The sequence below is a fragment of the Podarcis tiliguerta genome (genome assembly GCF_965153285.1).
Source record: "Podarcis tiliguerta genome assembly, chromosome: 5".
Lineage (NCBI taxonomy): Eukaryota > Metazoa > Chordata > Lepidosauria > Squamata > Lacertidae > Podarcis > Podarcis tiliguerta.
In genome coordinates this window covers 38,883,270-38,906,656 of record NC_139538.1, presented here as the reverse complement: position 1 = coordinate 38,906,656, position 23,387 = coordinate 38,883,270, and the positions used below count along the sequence as shown (strand labels likewise).

The 23,387-nt window shown below is 40.2% G+C and overlaps 1 protein-coding gene across 4 annotated transcripts in view; it reads right to left on the bottom strand.

Moving 5' to 3' along the window:
- GIGYF2 (GRB10 interacting GYF protein 2) overlaps positions 1-23,139 on the bottom strand; it is a 69,045-nt gene extending 45,906 nt beyond the window's left edge. For 2 of the 4 annotated variants that reach the window (XM_083443186.1, XM_083443188.1), the window contains exons 1-6: positions 22,994-23,107; positions 10,031-10,091; positions 4,814-4,943; positions 4,361-4,456; positions 1,689-1,797; positions 1,248-1,359 (exon numbers count right to left, since the gene is read on the bottom strand). In XM_083443186.1, the coding sequence (XP_083299312.1) occupies positions 1,248-1,359; positions 1,689-1,797; positions 4,361-4,456; positions 4,814-4,943; positions 10,031-10,071 (488 nt within the window). In that variant the 5' untranslated portion in view covers positions 10,072-10,091; positions 22,994-23,107. Of the gene's footprint in view, positions 1-1,247; positions 1,360-1,688; positions 1,798-4,360; positions 4,457-4,813; positions 4,944-10,030; positions 10,092-22,841; positions 22,912-22,993 lie in introns of those variants that run through there. The other 2 variants (XM_083443189.1, XM_083443187.1) reach the window with 2 other exon arrangements.
- Between the last annotated feature and the right edge of the window lie 248 nt (positions 23,140-23,387).

The following is a 23,387-nucleotide window of genomic DNA, read 5'->3' as shown; positions in this document are numbered from 1 at the left end:
CATCCTAATGTTCCACGAATATCAATCTATATTAGCTTTATGACACTAATTTACTTGTCTCATTTTAAAAAATCTGATCTTGATCTGTCTTCTCATAAACTAGGGTAAGTTTATAAAAATGTAACACATATGAAGGGAAATCCCCACTGGTTAACTAATATTTGCTTGTTGGAAAAATATCGCTGATGTTTTCTCTCTCAGCATTTCAGGAAGACATCAGGAAGAATTAATTTGACCTTTTTGAGTCACAATTTGTGTTTTTCCTTATGTGGATCAATTTATTTCAACCCATTAGAATACAGTTTAGTTGTTTTAGGTTAGAATCCACTGTGCTGCTTAAGATGATTCAAGTGGTTTGTGCTAGCCCAATACAATTTGACTTGCCTCCACTCTTTGAACAGTTAAATCAAATGCCATTAACACAAACTGCTTTTGAAATTCTCCCTGGTTTCAAAAGCATTGCCTTGAAGCAGAGGCATTTGCTGTTGAGAGAAATAAGTCTAAAGTCCTCTTCTGATTACAGATCTAATTCCTTAGTTCTCTGGATACTGACCATAATCTCTTCTCTCCTAAGCAGGTTCAATTCTTCCTTGTTCTCTTAGTAATTCCAGATAAGTACTAAGCTATGATGTCATGAAGGCTACCAATTTCAGATCTTTCTTAAATTCTACAAGGGATAATTATGTTTTGTAACTTGATTTCCTGAATCATCAATATCATCCAATAGTGCCCTGGTTCAGTTAGCTTGTTTAAGCATTTTTACCCAGCTGTTCTTATAGAAGGCTCCGTCACTCATTTTAGATCTTATAACTTCAAAATTTATCGAAATAGCTGGACCTCTATAGCTGTTCCATACATTAAGCAAGGCAAAACTAGTTTGCTATTAAACATACTCTCAAAGGGGAGTTGCTGCCAACCCTGGCTCCCCGGCAAGTGTAGTATACTCATGCTTGTGGCGAAATAGGTCAGTGCATTTGGTTGTTAACCAGAAGGTTGGTGGTTTGAGCCCACCCAGGGACAACTGTAGGCAGCATTCCTCATTGCCAGGGGTTGGACTTGATGATCCTCAGGATCCCTTCGAACTCTACGATTCTATGAAATCTATGCTCACAAACATGGTGGCCACATCTGTGACAAGACACCTAGAAGGACAAACTTTAGAGCAGCCAGGATTCTACCAACATAACAAGTTATCTGAGCTTCACAACAGATGCAGTCCATGCCAATGTATATGTTTATGGAATTACCTTTCCTCCCAGCTCTGGGATCTGTGCATTTCTCTGCCCCCTCCTCGTCCAAATCCACCTTCTACATCATCAAAACTTCTTTGGTAGAAACCACTTTCTCCTCTACCTCTGCCTGAAAGACAAAATATGGTCAAGATCTTATAAATTTTACCATTTTCCTTTGGAACCAACAAGACCAAAGCTGATTCTTGCACTTTGCCAAAGTGCCAATCTTCCTTCAAAGCGAGCTCTTAGGGAGACCAATTAGAAAATGCACATTGTTTGATTTTTCATAAATCATAGGTTTATAGCATTTATTTTTTGTAACATTTATCCCATCTTTCCTTCCAAAGAAAGAAAAGCCATGGCAGATTATAAACCCCCAACATCTTCATACAGGGTTAAGCAGTTTAATTCTAAAATGTAACAATGACACTACTTTACATTCACAAAGCCTCTCACCTCGGCCTCTAGAGGAACTTCGACCTCGAGGAGCCCCTACCACCGTTCCTCCGCCTCGTCCCATCAATCGTAGGACAGCAGCACTATTTACAGACATAGAGAAATTTCTCTGCCAAAAAGAAGAAACACGGTGAGAGAAATATTTCATAACAATACTATAATAAAATCAGACTTATCCCCCCCACAAAATTTTAATGTATTATTCAGCCATTTTCAAGTTACGTAAGTATTGCTGGTGAACTTCTGAGATCACAATTTCCTTCAATATTCAAATATCAAAATGAGCTTTTTGCATATGAATGCTCTAGCATGTTTGAACAGTGTTTGACTCACTAGTAGAATATATGTGAAAGGAAAGAGCCCATGTTCAATCTTGTTAAAAAGGATCTCAGATATACAGCAGGGCTAAGAAATAATTCTGCTGAGACCTTGAAAAGTTGTTGCCAGTAAGAACATCAAGTACTGGGCCAGATGTACCAACAGTCCGACGCACTACAAAATGGCTTCACGTGTTCATCATGTTTAGAATATTAATTACGCAGTTACTTTGGATTTGTGTATAGTGGATGTCACTTAAGACACCAAGGAATGATTTTTCTTTTTCAGATTAAAGAAAGTGGCTTATGTTTCAAGTTATAAGAATCACACAACACAGCAAAGCAATTGATTATATGCATATTCAGATACAATATTTGTATTAGGTTCAAGCCTTGGATTAAAATGCTCCTCCCTTCTCTCCAGCCCTGCTCCAATATGCTTAAAATGAGAAGATTGGATTCTGGTTTAAACTATCTATAGTTTGCTAATACAGTGGTACCTCAGGTTAAGTATTTAATTTGTTCCGGAGGTCCGTTCTTAACCTGAAGTACCACTTTAGCTAATGGGGCCTCCTGCTGCCGCTGCGCCGCCACTGCACGATTTCTGTTCTCCTCCTGAAGCAAAGTTCTTAACCCAAGGTAATATTTATGGGTTAGCAGAGTCTGTAACCTGAAGTGTATGTAACCTGAAGCATATGTAACCCGAGGTACCACTGTATGTCGAACTAGGAACTCTAACTGATCAGTGTGTAACACAGTCCCTTATTACCTGTTGTATATGCTATTCATGAAGGGGTTTCATGGCTACAAATGTAGCAACATAAGAGGACACCTAAAAATTATTACTTGTAAATCCCATTGTGTTCAAAAGGACTTACTGTGGATTTTAATATTTATCGTTTAAATTATAATTTTCTAACGGCTTGGATTTTGTATTTTTAATTGTGAGTCATCTTGAGCAATTATTTGGATAGGCAGGAAATAAATATATCAAATAAAGAAGAAAGAAAACAGCAATACAGAATTCAAGTATAAAACATTATGTTCTCCTGCAGTGTATTCTGCTGAAACTTGCTGTATTTGTGGGGGGTAAAAGGCAACCACTTAGCATATAAACAGATTTCAAAATTCCATTTCTAAAGTTTCTGATAATAATTAAATAGTAATTTCACAGCTTAAACAATGGGGAACAATACTTTTTTGCATGTTTCAAATATGTGTTAAAAACTCCCTGGATTAACTTGCATACTTTGAATACCCTGTAAAATTCTCTCAGCCTAAGATTTCCCAAGCCATAGCAGACATACAGTGGTACTTTCAGGTTAAGAACTTAATTCATTCCGGAGGTCTGTTCTTAACCTGAAACTGTTCTTAACCTAAAGCACCACTTTAGCTAATGGGGCCTCCCGCTGCCGCCGGAGCACGATTTCTGTTCTCATCCTGAAGCAAAGTTCTTAACCTGCGGTACTATTTCTGGGTTAGCGGAGTCTGTAACCTGAAGCATATGTAACCTGAAGCATATGAAACCCGAGGTACCACTGTATTTAGAATGAAGCATACCAATATCAATTCCAGTTGAGTATCACTCCAGGGCAACTGCTTTGCATTTGAGTGCATCTCTCTAAACCTCAAGGATCAAAGAGATACAATAGTGGAATATTCCACTTTTCCTACATTAATGAAGTATAAGGCTTACAGTAGTAACTTGGTTCTCAAACGCCGAAAATCCGGAAGTGTTTTCAAACATTTTTCGAAGGCCGAATGTTCAAAGCAGCTGTCAGCTATTGTTTCTGGGGCACCTGCACTAATCAGAAGCTGCACCTTGGTTTTTGAACATTTCGGAAGTCAAACAGACTCCCGGAACAGATTACGTTTGGCGCTTCTGTTTTTGCTATTTATTTTGCGTTTTTGAGGCTTTCTTGGTTAATTTGTTTTTGTGACTGTGTGGAACCCAGTTCAGCTACTGATTGATTGATTGTGTGACTGTGGTAAGGGATAAAAGCCCCCCATTCAAAAATGACTATCATCATTGCAGGTAACAAAATAATAATTATTTTAATTTTTATCATCTACAACACTGTCTTATTTATTTTATAGTGAAGTACACTGATTATTGCCCGCATTTCATGCATGAATGCTGTCATTAGATAGTAAAATTCATGTTAAATTGCTGTTTGAGGGGTTGTTTTTAAAAGTCTGGGATGGATTAATCCATTTTGCATTACTTTCTATGGGAAAGTGTGCCTTGGTTTTGGAACACTTTGGTTTTGGAATGGACTTCCGGAACGGATTAAGTTTGAGAACCAAGATACCACTGTATAGAAATTCCCATTTTCTGTTTATTCAGAAACCAACCTGTTCTTCTTCTGTAAAAGGTACGAGTGCCAAGGGTGGTAAGGGCTCCTCCTGTAGAATAGGCAGAAACTCCTTATCAAGAAGGTCTGACGGTATCTGCAAGGGAAGAGAGAATGTAGCAAAATACATTGACCCTCAAAACATAAATGCCATAGACAATACCAATAGCCAAAAGAAAGTACAAAGCAAATAATTTTTTTCTATTTCTTTTTCCAGGTCTCAGTATCTATTCAGACATATCTGGAAACCAAAAATGTATACTATAAAATGAATTATGGGCATAATTCTAGCAACTACTAAAAACTCCTTCAGAACCTTAAGCAACTAATGACCTTTCAAAGAAGTTTAGAGTTTTATGAGTTTAGCATTTTCTCCTTGGTTTCATTAGCATACACTTAAAACTATGAATGGATTTGCAAGCAACCAGACAGGACCATTCTTCTTCTAACTTACCTTACTATCTTTCAGGAAAAGTGCTAACATTTCTTCTCTCCCATAACGATAATCTGCTAATTTATACTTTGGCAAAGCTGGAGAAAGGGGAGGAGATGTCACACTCCCACCACTAGACAGAGCTCGCAGCCTGTAGGGGAACAAATAGGGAAGAGGAAATTAAGACAACCAGTTATGTACTCTGCTGTCAGGACAACAAACCTTCAGACTACAGTGATGTCAAACAGAAATCCCTTTCTATCCTGCAGAAGTAGCTAAAGAAAGCTATTTTTATATAGCTTTAGTTGAAAATTATTCACAAAAGACTCTTAAATGCACTTCACATAGTTTTAATGTGAAGTTCATATGGAGCCAACAGTTGGGATTTTTTTGTTGTTGTTCCATTATAACTGATGTTCTGAATTGGCTGTTGCTTAGGCCAATACATCTAAATAGGTCACCATGTCATTCACATTACAATTACAGGCGACAAAGGTGGTTATCAACATACTGATATTGAAGACCTGATACCACCATTCAGCACTGTCAGACAAGTGCTGAATCCCATGTGACCCACATGGACCTGCTTTATTTTTCATTTTTTCTAATGCCTGGCACAAAGGAGCACCAAACTGAATGACTAAAGGGGCTACCAGCTACCCTGAATGCATCTGGGTCCTTCCCCTCAATCATCACTCTGCAATGCTTCATCAGGACTCAAAGGAATTCTGGACAAAGTAAGATGGCAGTGGTTCTGATCACAGTATTACACCTGAGATGGGCAGTGCTAAAAGGCACTACCACCATCTCACCACAGGTCTCTGCTATGGGCTTCTCTCGCTAGTGGCATTGCCACTGGTCCTCACCACTCCATCTCTCAGAGCCAGATGAACTGCCACTACTCTTGGTCCCATGGTCAGTCTTGGTCCTTGATCCCCAGGAACAAACCTGGCCCTGGCTCTGTAATGCATATTCTGTTAATAGTCTTTATGACTAAATATATTGAAAAGAAAAGCCTACAGTTTGAAGAAGTTGTTGCAACATAAGTATAAGATATACAATGGCCCAGATTAAAGAACTATATCTGCCCAGAAGGGTTTTATACTTGCTTTCCCACTAACAGCATTCCTACAGCCATGCTGCGTGGCAAATAGCTTCTGGAAGTAAATGGACGTTTAAAAAAGCTTTGTGATACAGCATGAGAATGTCAGCTGCTCAAAGGAGAAAGTTCAACTTGGCTGGCAAAAACTCCTTGCCCATGTCTAATTAGCTGTTTTTCAGGGCCTAGTCACAGAAAGCAGTATGCTACTAAGTACTGAAGGATGTACTATGATGACAAATTTGAAGATTTAAATTTATTTCCCCATTCTCTTTCTCATTCGCCATCTATTTTCATCTTCTCAAATTCCCCTCTACCTAGTCTCTTGAAGCTACTTACTTCAGAGACCTGCTCTATACACAGGGAGGCTACTGTACTCTGAACTAGATGGGACCCTGAAGGCCTATCTACCACATATGAGCCTGTCAGAGAACTCACTGTTTAATAAAGAACTATGTATACTGGTCCTTAGGGTGAAAGGTTAGTGTGAAAAGCTTTCAACAACATCTTGTAAAAGTTACAGATACTAGCTGACCATGCAGGAAGCATTCCACAGTGCATAGAAATGCTATCCTCTTCCCTTCCTTTACCAGGCTGTTTACCCTCACAGCCTGCTCTACAGTGGATTGCAGCATTAAAGCAGCAGGCCTCCATCCTGCCTGCTGCTTCTTAGCTCTTGAAGAAGGCAGGGTATAGAAGCCTGAACAAACCCAACGTGTATAAAAATAATCCCATGCATTATGTATCCCTTATTCTGATTCTGCACATGTGCCACCACACTTATTCTGAATTGGAAACCAGAATTATTGGGGATGCAGGAAAGTGATCTGTTCTGGATCCACAGCAGGCTTTCAAATAACAGTGCCATCTTTTCTTTTTTTAAAAGCTTTAGTGTGGTTTTCACTTCAGGTTCAGTTTGATTCTGAGTCACAACATGCATTTTCTAAGGTCTGAATTTTATTTTAGTTACCACAGTTTAATCAAACACAAATAAAGCTAATACCTTATTCAGACAACCCCCCCAAAACAAGTGTTTAGAGAACTAGGAATGGGTCACAGGTTTTTACACTCCCTCCTCGTGAATGGATTCCCACCAGCATTTTACAGCTGCTCTAACCAGTTTCCCATAATGTCTCAATTGGGAAACTATTATCAGCACACAACACAATAAGTATTTGCATCTCAACAGCCACATCTTGATGTTATGCTAAACCTGTGAAGTGAAGTGCGATGTGAACTGGCCTTTGGCAGGAGGAAGAGTTTGGTTTTGAAGCCAAATTGCTTTGCATTTTGAATCCTAAAGTGTGATTAATGTTAACTATGGCTTATTTAAACAAGCTGGATTCATAACCAATGGTTGGACGTTGGTCTATTTTAAACAAACTGTTAAGATAACTGCAGTTTCATCAGACAAGATGACAAATGAGCCATTTTTATGCAAAAAAATTGGAAGCAAACATAAATGCAGCTTTATTTACATTATGTGCTTTATATTTTGACAACTCCAGAATTATGTGTCAGAGATCTCCAAGGACAGAGCTTTTCAGACCAATGGCATCATAGCTGCTGTCTGTAACAGTAACCAAGTGACTAAGGATTGTGATTTGTTTCTGTGTATATTGTATAAAGTGTAAATTGTAGGTAAATGTAAACCTATCTAAAATAATACTGTTGAATTAAAAGGCAGCTAAACTGAAGTCCAGCATCTGCACAGATCTGAATCTCTTTATAAGTATTCAATAAAAGCTACTGCTAACTAGTGGAGAGCCAGCAATCAAAAGTTACTCTGAAATATTACAAAAACTATATAATATTAAAATCAAAGCTTCTCTCATACAACTTTTCAGACCGCTGCTGCTATTTATAATTTAGGAGGATTCAAGGCACTCCAACTAGCAATTTGGAATTAACTCTCATTGGTTTGCTGCCACCATGTGGTAGCACTTTTCATGACATTTAAATAAACACCACTTGTGAATAAACATCCACTTTTATATGAACCAAAAATCTGAAAAAATAAGTACTATATAATGGATATGAAAGGTATCAAAACAATACTTTCTGAAACTCTAAAGCAGAGGTAAGGAACCTCAGGTCCAGGAGCCAGCTATAGCCCTCCATGTCTTCCCAGAACACACATGCCTTCACCCTTTACTTGTCCTGCTCCACACTCTCAACTGCCTTAAACTGTGATGACTCTTCTTGCTTGCTTACCTAAATGGAGGATGGGGAGATGTGCATGTAGGAACCTCTGGTTTTTGTGTGGCTGGAATGTAGCCTACCGGAAAAAGGCCAGACTCATCTCTAGTTTCTAGCTGAAAGCTGCCCACAAAGTAATGTGGCCCTCAAGTAGACCCCAATCCTGCTCAAAATTAATGTGCCAAAAAGTTACTAAAGATTTTTAATTAAACTAACTGCTATTCTCCATTTTGCTACCAAATGGTTTTTAATGCACGGTTAAAAACAAAAACACACATTAAAAATTATCTATTAGACAGATAGGAAAAAAGAAGAGGATTTTCATAATATAATTTATTGAACAATGCCGTGCATTTGATATATGCCCATTAAAAGCTTATATATTGTTTTATATTGATTTGCTTCATAACTGGAATGCATTTATAGGAATCTAATGCCGAAACTACACATTACACGTAGTTCTTTTAGGGCCTGTTGCTTATAAAATAAAACCAACTGAGGTTGCAATCTGAAGCAGAGGGGAAATGGAACAAGAGACTTTTAACTCTTTCTACTTGTTCCATTTTCCCACCAAGAATTGTTCCTTAGATTACTTTTACGAGGGTGTAAGAAGTTTTTTTTTTCCAAAGTAGAAAATTAAACAAAGCAAAATGGTTAAGAAACCCCCTCATTAGTCTTCCACTTCACATTGCTACCTTCTCAGCTGTTCTAAATAAAAATAGAAAGGCATAAAATGCATAGAGGCCTCCAAGCACTTGGTGACTTTCTTACTTCCAAGTAAAAGCAAGAGTAGTGTTATAATGGTGAATTCACAGCAGCAGTTTTTGCTTTGTACCTTCTTTCTGACAAAAACTTCTGCTCAGCAGACTCTCCCACTGGTGGGAGGGGAAACAGCTGATTTCTGCCAATAGCCGATTCTCTCTGCAGCCCCCTATGCTGCCCTCATCTGATTTTCATTGAAAAACATTTAAGACTAGGAAAGGAGGTTGGAAATTGTTTCAGAGGAGGGAGCAAGGAACGTGCATTCCCAAGATTACTTCCTGCTTTTCAAATCATGGTTTTCAAGAAGCAGGCATTATGTCTGCACCAGGCTAATATGCTTATTAGTAGCAGAAGGATGAGAAGGAATGAAAATATCCTGTTGAGCTGTGAAGTATTAATCTTTTGAATAATGTACTGTTAAGTATGCACGTTTGCACAAAAAATGCCATTAAAAATATAGTATATTAACTATGTACACTTTTCCTGCATGAAGGTATTTTATCCACAGGTAATTTTAATACCAACAGTATGTTTACTGTAAGGAATGGCAAACTTTACTTGAATAAGCAAAGGTGATCCTTATCCATTCTTTCCTGGACATCCATACTAGATGATGAGAACAAGTCTGAAGATGCTAAGTAACCACTGTGCAGTCAAAGCCATGGGCAATTTCTTTGTAACAACGTCTTACTTGAGTAAGGACATGTTTAGCCACACTTTCAACATAGAATGTACAACACAGTGGGAAGCTCACTCCAATAACACATACACCCTGCATATCACTGCGACCCCGAAGCTGTATATGGTTGCAAGGAAGAGTGACAATAAGCAGCAAAAATATTATAAGTATTTACTGTCCGTGCTATCTCCTGGTGGGAAAGTAAGTAACTAACATCTATAGCCCTCAGTGCTCCTTTTAAATATTTCTCTCCCTTAGTATCATTCTGATTTATTCTAACTGAAATGTCCTCACAAAAGGGGATTTCTTCAACATTGTGACAACAGGCTCCTGCTTCTTAATTCAAGCCAGGCATATAATTAACCAGCTGTAATTAAAAAAAGCTAGTTCAACAACTCAAATATGCTTTCTCATTCACCATTTGAAGCAATGCATCTACAAGCCAACTTTTGTCAAACTCATTAGTGAAAAGTTCACACAAGTATTATAGGTAACTCACCACTCAGGCCCAAAGTTAAGCGTCTGGGTTTCTGCTGCCATTTTTTAAAAAAAGTTTTAACCTGAAAAAGAAATGCAAGAACATGAATCAGTAATCTTATATCAACATATGATAAGCTAAACTTAGTTGTTCCAGTCCAGACATTCCCAACTGCATCAACATTTAAAGCTGATATTTTCCCTGCTGATCAGGTGGGATAGGGAGCAGGGGGTGCCTGGAGTTGTTACTCCCCATTCAGAGGGGAAAGAGGGGCTGTGCCCTCATAGAATCAGTGTTGGAAGTGATACCAAGGGTCATCTAGTCCAATGCAGCAATCTCAGCAAAAGCATCTATGACAAAAGGCCATCCAACCTCTGCTTAAAAACCTTCAAAGGAGGACAGTCCACCACCTTCCAAGGGAGTCTGCTCTACTCAGATATAAGAAATCCTCCTCCACTTATAGGGCAGAAGAGTTGCTAGATTCTCCCTATAGCCCTATATCCACAGAAAGTTCCTGAAACACAGCTCGAGTAATCCATGTACAGAAGCCACTTTTCATACACAGAACACCTCTCACTGGCCAAAGGCCAATCTTTCAACTTCTAATAGGCAATTAAAATTGTTATTTCAAAATAACTCTTAACAACTTCAGTAAAATCCTGTATTATTACCAGGGGTCCACAAATGTTGGCTTGCCTTACAAGTCAGATATAATTTGTGTTCACCACCTATGCACCCACTCCCGTGCGTGCCAGAGTACTTGGAGGAGTGGAGCGTCACATATCATGCTGGGCTTTGAAGAAGGCAGAAGCAGCAAGTCTCTCATCATATTTCTTCTTGTTTCAAAGCTCAGCAGCATGACATAAGAAAATCTTCCCATGATTCAGAAGATGGAAGACGGAATGAATGATGTTATTATATTGAAGGGCCCTTGGCCTTGGCAAATGGATTTGTAGAGGCTTCAATATTACAAATAATATTCCTAAATAATTATATTTAGACATTATACATGGCTAACAAAAAGCCACTCATTAGGTTGCTTGCAACAAGAAATGCCTCCAGGCAACCATAAAGCGAAAGCTATGAGACTGAAATAGAGTTCTTATTTCCTTCAAGCCATTTACATACTACAAATGACTAACATAAGAATAAGTGGGTGGGCAGTAACTTACAAGACAGACAGAATCAGTGTGATTATTTTTGCTTAAAGATAAAAGCTATGTTGTAAAACAAGCAACTAAGCATCTTCAGAGAGCATTGGTTTTCGTAGGAAGCAACAATTCTCTATTAAACGCTACAATTTATTACACAGTATACAGTCCACTTTCCTGTTTTAAGTACAAAGATTATTAATCTGTTTTGCTCTCCTGACCCCTGCACATCCTGCCTAGTAAAAACCTCTATTTCTCCATAATGTATGTGTCAGAGAAGGCTGCACATGATCTGGAGCATTGTCTGGGTGCAATGATGGACTGGATGAGGGCCAATAATCTGAATTTGAACCATGGGAAGACAAAGGCACTTTGGGTTGCTAGCTCCATGTCTGAGACTGGCCAGGTGCCTGTTCTGGATGGGGTTGTGTTCCTCTGAAAGAACAGGCTCGGAGTTTGGGAGTGTACTGCTAGATCCATATTTGCCATTGGAAGCTCAGGTAGCCTGAGTGGCTAGGAGTGCCTTTTACCAGCTACAGTTGTGCATACAGTGTTGTGCACCAAATTTTATGGATCTCCCTTCCAGCTGAGGTCAGACAGACCTGCTTCCTTTTGAACCTCCAGTGCCTATTGAAGGCTATTTTATTCCAGCAGGCATTTAAACTGAAGTTTGATTTTATAGTTTTAACTAGTGTATCCATGTAAAGTAATTTAAAGACAATTGTAGTTACTTGGTATAAAATAAAAAAAATTTTTTAGAATGTTTCCACATTTTGAACTTTAATTATAGAATCATAGAATTGTAAAGCTGGAAGGGATCCCGAGGGTCATCTAGTCCAACCCCCTGCAATGCAATGACTTAAAGCTTGCCCAATGTGAAGAAACACATATTGGGGCAGGGTCCAGAGGAGTGTGACTGGAAGTCTGCTCACGCAGTGGGGCATTCCCAGCTATCCTCTCCTATAGCAGCCTCTTGAATCTCTTGAGGAATTGCTTCCAGTGGTTGAGAGATGTTCTGGAAGGCATGAAATGTGACATAGGGGCTGCAGCAGGAGGGGGAAACCAGAAGAAATGTGGCGGCAGAAGTATGTTTTTATTTCTGCTAGTGACTCTCCGAACAGTAAATCTTTTCCTCACACAGAATGTCCACCCAATCATGGCAACTTCAAACGATTACTGTACTTACACATATGAAAATAGTCACTACAAATCACTTGATATCTCATACTTTTCCCTTCCCTTCCCCAGTCATTTTTCTTTGCCCGCAGCCTTTTCCATTCATGCCTCCACCTGTTTCTTTTACTCCCCGCTTTTCAGGCAACTAACCATTCTGTCCTAGTTTCTTTAACAACCCTAACTCTTGGGCAGTACCCTGCCTGCCCAATAATCCTATCACAGCCACTTTTCTGGCAAGAGCATGCAGCCTATTTGTCCTTAGGCTTGGTGTTAGCTTTTCCCAGAGTTGTTGCCCTATTATTAGACCTTTCCTAAAACATCCTGTTTACTCTCTCCTCTTTTCCTCAAGTCTGTCTCTTCTACCTGTCCTTCCCTAATGTTCCCATTTCTCAGCCACTCTACTCATTTCTTTAGACACTCTGCCTTGCAAAAACTTAAGAGACCATAAGCTTGATCTCCTAGGATCTCTTCTCATCCAACTTCACCTGGGCCTGTCTTATAATTCTTTTTGCCATTCAGACTTGTGTGAAGCTTAATCAAAGCCAAATGGAAAACTCTTTCACAGAAGCTTGACTGCAAACATTCTATCACTGACAGCTTTATAGTGGTACCTCTGGTGGTTCCGAAGGTCCGTTCTTAACCTGAAACCGTTCTTAACCTGAGGTACACTTTCGCTAATGGGCCTCCCGCTGCCACGCAACTTCCTCTCGCATCCCGGGGCAAAGTTCGCTACCAGGAGCAACTACTTCTGGGTTAGTGGAGATCGTTACCCGAAGTGTTCATAAGGAGGACAGTACATAACCAGAGGTTCCACTGTATTCCCTGAGTAGAAGTGGCAACATCCATGAATATTTTATGATCTCATTATCTTCTCGAATCAATGACTGTCAGGAGTTTTATACCCTGCAACACGTTTACAATATAGAAAGATGTTCCACTTCAGACAAAACATGCAATATTCAAAAGAAGAAAAAACAAGGGAAGTTAAAGAACAGTAGAGAATATATAAAAATATAAAAAAATTGTCCAGTAGCACCCTAGAGACTAACTAAGTTTGTTCTTGGTATAAGCTTTCGTGTGCATGCACACTTCTTCAGATACACTGAAACAGAAATCACCAGACCCTATATAAGGTGTATCTGAAGAAGCACACGAAAGCTTATACCAAGAACCAACTTAGTTGGTCTCTAAGGTGCTACTGGACAATTTTTTAATTTATATATATATTTCGACTGCATCAGACCAACACTACCTAAGTAGGGCTACCTACCTGAGTAGAGAATATGTTTGCTCAGAAATGGAAGCTACTCTTCCAGCAAACACAAAAGGCCACAACCATTCACAAGCAATAGATTTATTTATGTATTATCAATTCAAGGAGCCTCTCCACAGAGATTCTTGTGCTGAGGGTGGAAGAGCATCTTCCATCTCATAATAGAAAAGAAAAGAAGCCAAATCTCACCAAAAGTGTTGGAAGTGCCTTTTACCCTTCTGTGGTAAGTAAGACCGTGATCATCAGACTGAGAAATCAGTGGCTGGTTGCTGCATAGACCAAAGCCAAAAGCTACCTGAAGGCTGCTAGCTCAGTAAGAAGGAAGGCACCATAGCTTAGCACCATGGCTGGTGAGGCAGATGCCACCACAGAACACCTCCTGGATCTCAAGAGGTGCAGAGAAGGAGGCAGGAAGGTGAGCTGGAAGCAAAGACTCAAACAAGGCTGGATCTATCACAGTGGGGAATGCAGCAGCTGCAGCCTGTTCATCCCCCCTACCTTTGGGAGTCAGTTGCTACTTCGATCCCTCTTTTTCAGGAGAAATATCCAGGCAGTGAGAAAGTACTGCAGGATCAAGCAAGAAAGGCTCTATTACAGTAGTAGCCCAGGCCCTAGCCTGATCTCACCCTGGGGGTGTCTCAACCAGGCAGGCAGGCAAAGCACAGTGCTGACTTGTGCTTGGTCAGGCTCATTTTGCGGCAGAGGATGTGCCACTGCTGAAGCCTTCACCAGTTCCTCCTCATCTTGTGCAGGGCCAGTTCACAGACCCTCTGGGATAACTCCACTAGGAACCACTGCTATAGAAAAAATATATTCAAATCAAATCAAAATTAAAAATGCACCATGGAACAGAAAAAGAGGCAAGAGGCTGCTGTATAATACTGGCTTTGCAAACATTTACAATTCACACTAAGAAGAAAAATACATCAAAAACAGGAAGCATCCAAGGATGGTGTTTAAAGAGAAACGAAACTTACAGAAGCAAAAAGAAAAAGAAAAAAGGAATTGGCTTCCTCATTTATACACTGTGCCCAACGCATTTGGCCAAAAAAGCTTTGGCAAAGGGCTTTTTTGTTATTGTTTTTGACCGAAACAATCTAAGTTTCTGCTGCACATAAACATTACACCAAGCAACTAAAATGACTTCTGTATCAAGAAGGATTAATTGAAACACAGCGATTTAAATCATGATTTTTAAAGGCCAATTTAAATTAAATTTCCCATCAACATTTCTTCATATATTGCCTAAACATTGGTATAAACATGATAGCTAAAACCTGGACATTTACAACTAAATAGGGTATTATTTACAATATTTCTTCGTTCTTAAAACCAAGCTTTGCATCTTTTTGTCATGCTGCTTCTGTTTGCACATAACAGTAAGCCGTGGTCTAAAAAAACCCATAGCTTACCACAGACATGAGGAATCTCCAGCCTGTGGGCCAAATTAGGCCTACCACAGATCTTAATTTGGCCCACTGGGCCATTTCTCACCAACTATACCCACCTGCCCCATAAGAATGATCATAGCAAACATACCATTATCCTTGAAATTATGAAATGTACGTATGATAATTGACCAGTCAAATATTGTCAACTGATCACATACCATTTGATTCTGGACAAATACTGTCAAAATTCCTTGCAAACATGAATGTCACCATGTAAGTAGCAGCACTTTTTTGTTTCACTTCATTATGGTGTTGTTTGTTACTTACTTCCTGCCTAGAATCATAGCAAAGTTTCTCTCACAAGTCACCTGCGAAAACTATAGGCATCTTAACAAAATCAGGTCAGAAAGCAGACAGCAGCTGCAAAGGTCACCACTGCCTTGGATCATCTATGACTCTATCTTGCATGCTTCAGGAACAATCTGCATATGATCTGTCCATTCTGTACAGGTTCTAGGGAGGCCACTGGACTCCATTTTTTTGTAAATGTTTTATTGTTCCATGGTAACTTAACAAATTTGTTTTTGCAATTATTGTAAGCTATCTATGACTAAATTTAATTTTTAACAACATTATCTGGCAATATTTGACCAAATCTTCTTTGCCTTCTTAAATATCCAGTCCTAAAGAGTTACAGGGGGCGGAGGGGAGACACACACCTTGATTTTATAATACTAAAATTAAACTAATAAGCCAGAAAAGCACATTACATCATATTCTGCATATTTCCACCCTCATCGTTCAGTCCAGACACTGAGATCCAGCACCGAAGGCCTTCTGGTGGTTCCCTCACTGCGAGAAGTGAGGTTACAGGGAACCAGGCAGAGGGCCTTCTCGGTAGTGGCGCCTGCCCTGTGGAATGCCTTCCCATCAGATGTCAAGGTAATAAGCAACTATCCTACTTTTAGAAGGCAGCCCTGTTTAGGGAAGTTTTAAATGTTTAATGCTGTATTGTGTTTTTAATATTCGACTGGGAGTTGCCCAGAGTGGCTGGGAAAACCCAGCCAGATGGGCAGGGTAATAATAATTAATTAATTAATAATAAATTATTAATTATTATTATTATTATTAACACTACTACTACAATATTTCTGAGAAGCACAAGAATAGCCTTTAAGCCCCTAAAAAGCAGCCACAAAACATATACACAAATTTATCTAGAACATTATGTGCTAACCAAAGGAAAATAATTTCTTTAGGGCAAGGAGTGATACAAGCAAAAACAAACAAACCATGGCTTCATGTTCACTAGAGATCACGGGTCATTAGGGAGAAGCAAACCACAATTTTGGGCTCGGACAGAAGAACAAGTCAAGACTCCCCATAACTGTTAAGTGACTTCAAAGAATTGTAATAATCCACACAAACACAAAACAGTGGTCCTTATGCATGAAAGTATCTCAAAGTTTCCAAACTAATAGTAAGCTTCTGTACTAGCTTTCATGTTAAAAAAACAAAGTAGAACTACATAACAGAATGACGTAAACACGTGGGAGAATAGCAACCACAGTGTTTCCTGGATGAGAAACATCCTTTATCAACTCATTTTCATCTGCCTTTAGACAAAACTTCCCACTCCATAGTAGGGCAATACCTTTATTAAGACCAACCAAAATGTCACAAAATAGTGAGTAAGCTTTCAATTCTGCAGAATTCTTCATCAGGCTATATGTTACTCAGATTGGCAGGGGCTGGGGGAGAGAGATTGAGGGAAAGTGAAAGCATGGTGGAATTTATTTGTTTGGGGGGTCACAGGGGAAATTTCAACCTGCTAATCCTCTCAAGACATTTACATTGTAGACCACTACATTTTATCACCTTAGTTGCAATAACTTTCAGCCATCAAAGGGGAAGATCTCAAATATTTATGCTCTTACAGTGGTACCTCTGGTTACATACTTAATTCATTCTGGAGGTCCATTCTTAACCTGAAACTGTTCTTAACCTGAAGCAGCACTTTAGCTAATGGGGCCTCCCGCTGCCGCTGCTGCGTGATTTCTGTTCTCAACCTAAAGCAAAGTTCTTAACCTGAGGTATTATTTCTGGGTTAGTGGAGTCTGTAACCTGAAGCATATGTAACGCGAGGTACCACTGTACTTAGGCAAATGGAGTTCCAGAACAGCCTTAGGCAATGTCTGCTCAGTGTACTGGATGCCAGAATGCAGCGTTACACAAAGGTTCAGTTTTTAGTTATTTAACATTTATACAAAATCACTAAATAAGATTAGTGCGAGTTTTAGAGTGCACTATCCTCACTACACTGGAAACATATACAGCAGAGTGTTAACTAAGAATCCTATCTCTCTATCCAATTAAATGATTTGATGCCATGATCAAGAAGATGAGATTTAGAAGAATTAAGCTAAATCGAGCAGTGGTGGGCAAGCATGATGAGCTTTTAGAGAAGTTCACAACGGGGAACATGGGGTCTCAATCAATCAGGTAAACAGCCTAAAAGGAACTCCTGGAAAAACACAATGGCAGCTGTGATCAGTGAGGCCCAGTGTTAGTTACATATGAACTAAAGATTCAGTCTTTGGTAACAGTTAAGCATGCTTTTGTAGCCCCAAGTCTTGAATGCTAATCTTATTATTTATTTCATAAAATTTATACTCTGCTTGATTTTTAAAAACCTCAAAGTGGCTTACAAAAAGTTAAAACAATAAAACTGAGGGAAAAATCTCAACCATACTTCAAAACATACAAACCTACTAAACCAAATTAAAATTACAGTGGTACCTCGCAAGACGAATGGCTCGCAAGACGAAAAACTCGCAAGACGAAAGAGTTTTTCGTTTTCTGAGTTGCTTCGCAAGACGAATTTCCCTATGGGTTTGCTTCGCAAGACGAAAACGTCTTGCGCCTTTTTCTTAAAACCGTCAATGCATTCCTATGGGAAACTGTCAATGCATTTCCTATGGGAAACCGTGCTTCGCAAGACGAAAAATTCACAAGACGAAAAAACTCGCAGAACGAATTAATTTCGTCTTGCAAGGCACCACTGTACCTCAACTTTCTAAGCATCTGGACAGCCATGTCTAAACAAGAATGCTTTTAGAAGGCGCTGAAAAAACTACTGTGAAGACAACTGCTTGTTCTCAATAGGCACTGAGTTCCAAAGTGCAGGTGCTGCCACACTAAACGATTGAGTTCTTACAAATATGGAACGGGTATTATGTGGCACCCGTAGTAGTGCCAATATGTGATCTATAATAAGTCATCCAGGTTGGACTTCTCTTAAACTTTTCAGAAACTACTAATACCACAGCCCAGTGCCTGATGGGTGTGGGGAGAAAGAACCAGTTTTGCAGCAACTGAAGTTTGCCAGCATGTTTCTGGGCCCAATTAAGCAGCTGTCATTGGTTTGCAAAACTCTTACAGAATGGGTCTATAAACCTTGAGCACATCTCTTTTTACACATATCCTAGGGTTCACAGAAAGGATCCTATAATTGCAAGAAGAAATAAGTTAGCAGCACAATAGAAAAGTGCTTGTCTGTGTTCATCCCAAGGCCCTGGAATTCCCTGTGGATAAAGTATATACAAATACCCATCCATGCCTTTTTTCCAGAAATATCTCATGTTGTCAAACATTAAGAGGCAGAAATTTAACTACTGCTGATCTTAATTATCTATGTCAATGCTAAACTGTCTGTGGATATTATTATTACTACGACTATTGTTGTTGTAGGATATATTTGTTGAGTCTTTTTAAAAGATTTTTTATGCTTTTAACACTATACACTATGCTGATCACTGAAAAATGGAAAATCAGTTTCGCAAGAAGGGTCATTCCATACCAAGTGATCCAACTTCTTTACCTCATGACACCCAATTTTCTTAATATTTTGTACACTTGTTGAATGATCAAAACTAAGTTTAAATCTCAAATTTTCATTTTTTAATCTCATCCTGTTTGTGAGTTACGAGGGTTTGAAATTTAAAAAAAATAATGACAATTTTGGCCTTGCCAGACTATACAAAAACATTAAAAGCTCAGCCCAGAATGGAGGTATGTCAAAACTAATAACACCAATCTTTTCAGAACATCATGGGCTTTAATATGATATGTCACATGATGGATTTACTTTACATTATAAATTTAAGTTACAAAATTTAAAATTCAAAAAAATCATATTATTTAATATTTCTAAGACCTACCTGCAAATTTTCATCTTGGAATCTCAATGGGATTATATTCTAAAAAAATATTTTGTACATACATGTCTGCCTTATTCAGTTCTATTTAGGATAAATGGGTCTTCTTGAGAGTAAAATATAACAGAATAAACTAGACTTCAAACTGTAATATCAGTTACTTAGGGCATTTTTAAAGGAAGTTATTCAATTAAAAGTTATCTGAAAAGCTAGTAAGGCTTTTCTTTTAAAAATGTGTCCCAATGCAGAGTGATAGCTTGATCACTCTTAGTTTTGATCGTTCAACAAGTGTACAAAATATTAAGAAAATTGAATGACATGAGGTAAAAAAATTGGCTCACTTGATATGGAATGACCCAGAAGTTCACTAAGTGAAGTAAAACTACAACAACAGCATCCCAGATGTGAAGTCAATAGCACTTACCAGGAGAGTTGGTGTGGTCAGGGCTGCATGAGCACACACGGTGGGGAATGCCACATTGGTTCCACCAGTGCACCCACACAGCCCCAATCTCACCATCCCATCCCATCTCCCTTGGAGACTATTGCTATAGCTCCACCTTGCTGGGCAAGCCACTCCTGAAATTCAGTAAAGAAGTAAATGTTAATTCTCAGTCCATATTATCTCAAAGTAACCTGACAAGACAAAATCCATGAAATACAATCTTCCACATGGAGTTCATAAACATTGAAGAACTGGACATTTAAACAAACTGCCCAGCAAGCCAACCAGTCAAGTAACAGTTGCTCTGGCAAGGATAACTTCAAAATGTGGTTACTGATCTAGGCTTTTTAAAGATAAACTATAGTTAAACAAGTGCTTTTTTTCTTAGAAAAAAGGGTGCTGGTACTCACCATGATCCCCCCCCTTTTCTCTCTCTCTCACACACACTCTCCTATCACCCCACAGTTAATTAAAGCTCCACTTTGTGCACACCCTTCTTCAACCTCCCCCCCACACCTTGCCCAGTCCACTCGTCACACCCACCCTCCCATTTCTCCTTCTCCTCCCAGCCACCATCCACACCCACCCCTACAGCTTGTCCCGCATCTAGGGGGAGAGTGTGTAAGGGGGAATGGTGCAACCTGTTGACTGAGAGCAGAAATACAACCCCAAACAAGGGCCTCCTTTCCTTGCCACCACCTCAGCCTTCTGCTTTTCACAACCCCCTTTTAGTCACGGTTGCTTGCTTGGTCTCACTACCCTCCATTTACCTTACTGCAAGGTTGGGGGGGGGGAGGTGCCGGTACTGTGTACTGTTGAGTTCTGCCAGAAAAAAAGCACTGGTTAAAACTAATCATAACTCCTGACTTGAACAGAATGGCAAATTGCATCTAGTATAAAACAAAAACAAATGCTTTTAAACTGCTCCTTGCTGCCTTACTGCTACTTAGTACATAGTTTGGACACAAGTAGTTTCTGCTGTGTCCTGTTCTCACTAGCTTTAGGTTCAGAGGAAAAGGTTGCTAGCAGACCTCTCCTTTTGTATGATCTTATATATCTGATTGTTCTTTTCCAGAAGAGCTCTCCTTGTAAGAGTAGCCTTCTGGTCTTTGAATCTGCTTGCTCAGGGGTGGGAACCTGTGGTCCTCCAGATGGTGATGGAATAGATTATCATTGATCACTGGCTATGCTGGCTGAGGCTGATAGCCAATGTAGTCCAAAAACATATGAAGGGCCATAGGTTCCGCATCTCTTCAGGTATCTCATAATACAGTCGTACCTTGGAAGTAGAACAGAATCTGTTCTGGAAGTTCGTTCGACTTCCAAAACTTTTGGAAACTAAAGCACAGCTGCTGATTGGCTGCAGGAAGCTCCAAAAATATTTTGGAAACCGGAACAGTCACTTCTGGGTTTGGGAGCCAAAACGTTCGAGAACTAAGCTATTTGAAAACCAAGGTGCAACTGTATCGCCATGCTTGCCTCACTTCTGCATCCCATACAGACATGTTGATGCTCATCCTTTGCATCTGGCCACAAACTTGTTTGTCTACCTGATTGGTGTTCTTGGCCCTAATTTTATTGTGCCTCTTGACCATTCTCCCTACAGCCAGTCCTGCAAAGTCTCTGTGCAACAGCTCCTGTAAGCTCATCAGCAAACACAATTATATTAATCATACTGCTATAAATAATGCAAAGGCCATTTATTAGACTAGTATTTTCTTCAGATCAGGTTATAACCACAAAGTGGCTCACTATCCTAAATAAGCTTCAGGAAACAAATCTGTCTTGCCTGTGTCTACTTTTATATTCTTTGCTTGGTTTATAATATCCAGAAATGGCCAGATTCATCTTTAATGGCAAGCACCTTGAATGTCCAACAGTTGAACATGAAGTAAGAAAATCTGTAAGAGCACTGTTTTTGTGGAACTTTGAAACATATTATCAGCTAAATAAAAAACCACAAGATTAACAGTGATACAGTGATTCCACTTTAAAAAAAAAAAAATTCAAACTGATGGGAAGTGTAGTGGAAATGGATCTCTTCTGAAGAGATCTCTTAAGAGTCACTTAAAAAAAACCACTTCAGTGACAATTACAAAAAGTAATTTTGCAAACTAGTATCCCTGGAAATAAGGTTGCAAACATAAGACTTATCCTAGTAACCCATTTGCTAAGGACTAGTAGTAAAATATTTCCGGTCATTTAAGAAATTGTTCTGCTATACCATGTGTTATTTTCCAACTGTAGGTAAACTAGCAATTATATGAATTGAAGTTATGTATCATTTGTTCATAACTATCTTCCAGGTTGCTTGTGGGCTTCTTACAGGCATCTGGTTGGCCACTGTGAGAAAAGAATGACGAATCAGACAGGCCTTTAGTCTGAAGCACTAGAGCTCATATTTTTATGCACAAATCTCAATACAACTTCACAGAGAGAATGAACAGTAAGAGAAAATTCAAATTAACAGATTGCTATCATGCTGTCCAGAACAGTTTGTTACTTGAGAAATGACCAATATATGTTTAACCAGAGTTTCTGCATCTTCTACACCCCCCTGTATTTAGTGGAAGTACGTGTCATTTCTAGTGGCCAGTATATACCTTCACTGTCTTAAATCTCAGGAGTCACCAGATATTATCAGCTTCACTTCAAACACCACTATCACCCCACAGCTTTCCCCCAAAGTACACACAACCCTCCATTTGTAACGCCCTCGTCATGAGTGCCGGTATAATGTTCAACTAACCGGCTCATTAGGCAACAGCTGCTGGAGCCTTCCTTCCCCCTTGGCGTTGACAAGTCATAGCCATGGAGTAGGAAAGGAAAGGTCTCTTTCTACAGAACGAGTTGAAGAGGAAATGGTCGCAGGGGGAAGCACACAGGGACTGGGAATAACTGCACGTTCCTCTGTAGCTGCCAGCCAAGGAGTAAGTCAGTATCACCCGCCCACCCGGACCCAGCAGTTCCTGCCAATATGCCGCATGGAGAAGGAAAGGCCCACAGCTGTCTTGTGTCAGCTCTGAGCCAAGGCAGCTCCTAAACCCTCAGAACTTCCTCCCACCCGCCCAGGCACGGCAAACCACCCAGCAGCCCACGCCACAGCTAAGGAAGCCCGACGCCACGCTCAAGCCCGTTTTCCCTCGGCTGCCATGCGCTTCTCCGGACACGAGACATACGGGAGACCGGTGCTCGGCGAGAGGCCTAGGCGTGTTCGCGCGGAAGGGCCGCGACAGAGGGACAGCCGCTTGGACCTGAGGGGAAAGCGGGAACTCAGCGAGGGGGTCGCGCCCGAAAGGGAGGGCGCAGGACGGCCAGGGGGTCGGTTTACCTGAGGTCGCGGACGGAGAGCCTCTCGGATCCAAAGCCAATCCTCAGCACCGACAACACAAGATGGCTGCCGCGCCGCCACGCAAGGTCATGTGACCTCGCTGCCGTGACTCCGCCCCTTTCCTTCCCCGCAGGCCGCGGACCGAGGGACCGGGAGAAGTCGCGCTCTCGAACGCGGTTGCCAACGGCGGCTCCGCGAGCGGAAGCCGCGCTCCCTCGTCTCGGTCTTCTCGAAACGGCGGAGGCGCCTGAGAAACGGGCCCGTGGTCTCACTCTGTGGTACCTACACAGGGATAGCTAGTGTCTGTGCGTGTGAGTGTTTTCCCTCACACACGGAAACGGAGTTCTCCCTCACGCAGAGTCACTAAAACACTCATTAGAAGAACCTCGACTCT